The sequence below is a fragment of the Micromesistius poutassou genome (assembly GCF_964030765.1).
Source record: "Micromesistius poutassou genome assembly, contig: SCAFFOLD_6523, whole genome shotgun sequence".
In the NCBI taxonomy this organism is placed as follows: domain Eukaryota; kingdom Metazoa; phylum Chordata; class Actinopteri; order Gadiformes; family Gadidae; genus Micromesistius; species Micromesistius poutassou.
In genome coordinates, this window is record NW_028179106.1 from 4,784 (window position 1) to 9,384 (window position 4,601).

At 49.6% G+C, this 4,601-nt stretch overlaps 1 protein-coding gene across 1 annotated transcript; it reads left to right on the forward strand.

Annotated features, from left to right (window-relative positions):
- The first annotated feature begins 201 nt into the window (after positions 1-201).
- Positions 202-4,574, forward strand: LOC311373100 (uncharacterized protein). The gene has a single exon (XM_084489943.1). It carries the CDS (start codon positions 968-970, stop codon positions 2,714-2,716), a length of 1,749 nt encoding a protein of 582 aa, XP_084346069.1. The 5' UTR covers positions 202-967; the 3' UTR covers positions 2,717-4,574.
- Positions 4,575-4,601: the final 27 nt, after the last annotated feature.

The window sequence follows — 4,601 nt, forward strand, 5'->3', positions numbered from 1 at the left end:
GCTATCTGGGGACAGAGGAATGTTGGCTCTCGCTGAACAACTCAATCTTAACCGGCCAATCACCTGCATGAACCATATGCACCTATTCAGTCTAGTAAACATCGCCATGCTAGGCTCAGGGGTCATGGGCCACCTGCTGAGAAGATCAGTAGGTAGGGGGGGAGGTCACAAGGTAATATGGTAGTTACTGATGTCTAGAGGTTGTTCATTTGGTTGGCAAAGTGATATGTCAAAGTCAGGCATGACAAGACAAAGGCGAGGACCTACATTCACACAAGCTGGCTTCCTCCGGGAGCCTTTGGTCAACACCAAGGAAAACCTGGAACGGACTTCTAAAGCAGTGTGATACAACACTGCTGGTATTCCCGGTGGATTAACACATATATTTCTCTTTCTTTGTCTCTGCAGCCTTTGCTCTCCCAGCCAGCGAAAAAGAGAGGCACTCCCAAAAGACCGGTTAGCCAACACAGACAGACTGACCTACATCCTGCTCACAGCCTGAAGCTGTTGGTTACAGCTCCATCCACTCTGCTCACGGGAGAACAGCAAACAGGGAAAGCGGGTCACAGGATCTCATCCGAGCAGAATGGCGATGCACTGAAGGATCTGAACTCACACAAAGAGTCTGGACTCAGTTACCCAGAACCGTCTCACTGTGTAAATGACGGCAGTAAATGCTGACCTATTCCTGATCTTTTTGGCTAATTTAGACACTTGAATTACTTACGATCCTGGAATAATAGAGCTGACATTAAAGGCATCACAAACTGTTTTTTGACCCAATGTGGGTAGCCTGCAAGGTAGCAAATACTCTCAAAAGGACATTGGCCAATCCTGGTCAGCGAAACTGTATTTTAAGTATTTTAAACCAGGTTGTCGCCACACTTCCCTTGCCCAAAACCATCTGACCTAATAATTTTTTTCAGTTAGTCTAGCAAGATTTAAAACTGGCTGCAACAGGACAAGAATGGAAAGTCTGAGTTCAGCTCTGACACAGTTAAACGAAAACTCAGAGAACGAATCAAGCTGTCCAGAGGCCGATCCACAAGAGTCTCTCCCATCGAATCCAGGAGCACCAAGTCGCCTCGGACGTCCCGAAAAACCAAAGGCCAAAATGAGCTGCCGGCGCAAGCGCGAGTTCATCTCAGACGAGAAGAAGGACGCCTCCTACTGGGAGAAACGGCGCAAAAACAACGAGGCGGCCAAGCGGTCCCGTGAGAAGCGCCGCCTGAACGACATGGTGCTGGAGAACCGCGTCATGGCGCTGAACGACGAGAACGTCAGGCTGAAGACAGAGCTCCTGCAGCTGAAGTTACGCTTCGGCCTCATCAGTACCGCCGCTTACATGGAGAAGAGCCAGCAGCTCAGTGGAGCCAACACGTCAGGCCTCGGAGGCTCCTCTTCATCCTCCCACTACTACTCCAGCGGCTACTCCAGTGGCTCCCAGGTCATGATCAACTCGGACTCCTCCGAGACGGAGCAGTCGGTCCGCGGTGAAGGCCTGCTGGTGAAGTACTCCCCGCGGGGTTCGCTCTCTGACATGTCCGACAGCTCCTCCAGGGACAGCCCGGAGCCCCTGGACTTTGAGATCAAGCAGGAGGGAGAGATGTCGGAGATGGACATCACAAATGACACCACCATCATGTTCAACATCCACCGTGGGCTGGCCACCATGCCTGCGCACCAGCAGATCCAGCAGCATTCACAGGAGCAGGAGGCTGGAGCCTATCATGGGCCAACTCCCCAGCAGCAGCACCAGCAACAGCCTCTTGAGGAAGCTGGTAACTCCCTCATGTCCCCAAGCCAGACTCACTCTCATGCCCCTGCTGCCCAGAGGAGTGTCATCCTCTATCGCTCCAGTAGCACCCCTTATCCTGTGGAGAGCATGGCGAGGAACCAGGACTTGGAGCCTTGCGAACCCCAGCAGCAGGACAGCATCCCTGGGCCCAGCTGCATTAGCAAGTTGCAGCAGTCCAGAGAGACCACCATAGAAACTCTGGCTGAGGTCACCCAGCAGATGAAGAGGAAGACGCTGGACTCCCCTTCGTATGAGTACCCAGACAACTGCAGTGAGGCCGGGGAGATACAGGCATTCAGTGCTGCACAGCTTTCACCCCAGCAGCACCAGCAACACCTTGAGGGGGAGAGTGTCTCCCAGGCCGACTTTTATCCCCACATCCCCCAGACGCACCACTCATACCTGGGCAACCAAGATGAGGAGCCCCCAATGCTAACCTATGAAGGTGGAAGCAGGAGCGAGGTCTTCTACCAGCCACATTCAAGAGGCTCCAACAAGGACACCTCTTCCAGTGATGGAGACCCTAGAAGCTCTGACAAAGACGCATCCACAGACGAGGACGAGTCTCCGTCTTCATCCTGCTCCGACGCGGGCAGCTACCCAAACCAGCATCTGGTCCGGTTCCAGCAGGCGGCCTCCCCCATGCCTCTATGCAGCTCTCAGGTCCAGTCTAAGGATTCTCAGGGGGAGGTGAAGGGAACTGCCTTACCACACAAACTCAGACTGAAGCACAGGTCAATGAGCACAAGCGGAAGCAACTCTGTTCAGGAGTCACCGGCCATCCCTCTCTCTGCCATGCTGCCTTCTCTGCCCCAGCACCCCTACCTGGCCCTGGCTACCCAACAGAACCATGTTAGGGACAGCTACAGCTTGGTGGCCCCTAGCTACCAGGGTATATCCCGTCCACAGCTAGACTGAGTGACCTTTGCAGTATATGCTGCTTCAGAGGGCACAGCTGCTTCTGGTTATCTCATGAAAAACCAGTTAGGCCCTCCATTCCGGTAGCACATCCCTCACATTGACCCCTCCTCTGGACAAGAAGCTGGACTTCTCTCACACTCACAATCATCACAGGACATTTTGAGACCCCTGTGATATTAATTTGTATATAATGTAAAGATATGTCATTTCTTACACCCTCTTCATTCAGAAGCACTTTTGTTAATGCACAGAGAGGGGGAATGGAACAGCCTTTTGTACTTCAATTCCACACTATTATTCACCCTTGTGAATAATTGTGTTTTTATCACCGAATGTTGTAACAGAAAACAGAAACTCTTGTCTTTTCTCAAGCTTTATCAGTACTGTTAATTTGGTACGAATTTGACTATAGAAAATACATACAAATGTGTGGCTATCTGCCTTAATTTTATCAAATGCAAACAAAAAAAGGGACCATTCCCTAGACCAAAGAAGCAAAGGCATCTACAAAACTTCAGATACCAAGTTCCATACCTCTTCCTTGGACCCTACCTCTAACCCCCCGACCCCAAACCATGTCTATTGTTTTACAATCTCCACTACTTTTTCAAGCACTTGTTTTGTACATGATTGTGATATATCAATTTACGTATCTTATATAAATATATATTTTGCAAAGAAATCTTTGGGGGAAAAATTTGAAATACCTAAAAAAGCTGAGGAGGATCTTGAAAGTGGAGTGTCCCAGGATGAATCTGATTAATGTACAGCCATTCTGTGTCCATGTTGTCCCAGACCCCCACTGACATGAAAACACATCTCCCTCCATTACACAGCTTGAGTGTTTTAATGCCGTGTTTACAGAGATGGGCTGTCTGAGTTTGAGCACCAATAGCACTGAAAGGGAAGCGTATTGCTTCTTGAGACGGGGCCTTCTAAAAGTGGTCATCAGCTGTGGGCTGTGCGCTGATATTCATTTATAGCTTTATCAACGATGTTGTGTTCTCCCGTCCACTGGCCCTCTGTATTTATTTCCCTGTTTTGTGCCCATTTCTGCATAAAAGCCCACAGGATGCTAGCCTGTGGATGTGTACAGACTCTATGGGATACATACCACATACCCTGGGTTTAGATGAATCTAAGAAAGGGACGCCCTATGGGGCTATGATAGAGAAACCCTGAGTCACATCGATCCAAGTGCAAGATGCACTGAGTTCTGGAGCTCGGCCCCCCTCTGATATCAGGAACCTCGTCCCATCATCTGATACTTCCTGCTATCAGTTCATGGGATCAGTGAGGATAATGTAGAAATACAATCTATAGACACCTCCACTGTGGCTCAGGGGTGAGCTGGTCTACAAGCTAACACCCACCAGACTAAGCGTCTCTAAGGAAACGGTGAAACAGTTTTCTTATGTGCCTGTGTTATTCCTCTGATGCCCCGACGGTGACTCTAGACAAAGCTCTGATACTGGAGGGTCCCGGGCCCGTCGGGACCTGGATGGACTACGAGGCTAACGTCCTCTGCTGGGCTTCTCAAGCACTTGTGTATAAATGTAAAATGACCCCTGCCGTCGAACAACACTGTACTGTTTTCTTCATTTCGTCATGTGTTGTTACCATAACGTCCCACTATTGAACACGATGACCCCCCCCGCCCACTCCTTGTTTTCTCACTGTGTATAGAATATGTAGTGTTTGTGGTTTTGCAGATGGTTTTATGGAAACCACGAAGAACGGAGTAAAAAAAAGGAGACAGGGGAGAATTGGGTGGTTCTTAGCGATGGAAGGTGATTGGTCTGTTTGTTTGAGGCCACACCTACATCTGACATGACTCTGTATGTTAACTGACACTGATTTTCATTGTGGATGATGGCGCATT

Coding starts and splice junctions, on each gene's coding strand:
- LOC311373100 (XM_084489943.1), top strand. CDS start 968: ATGGAAAGTCTGAGTTCAGCTCTGACACAGTTAAACGAAAACTCAGAG.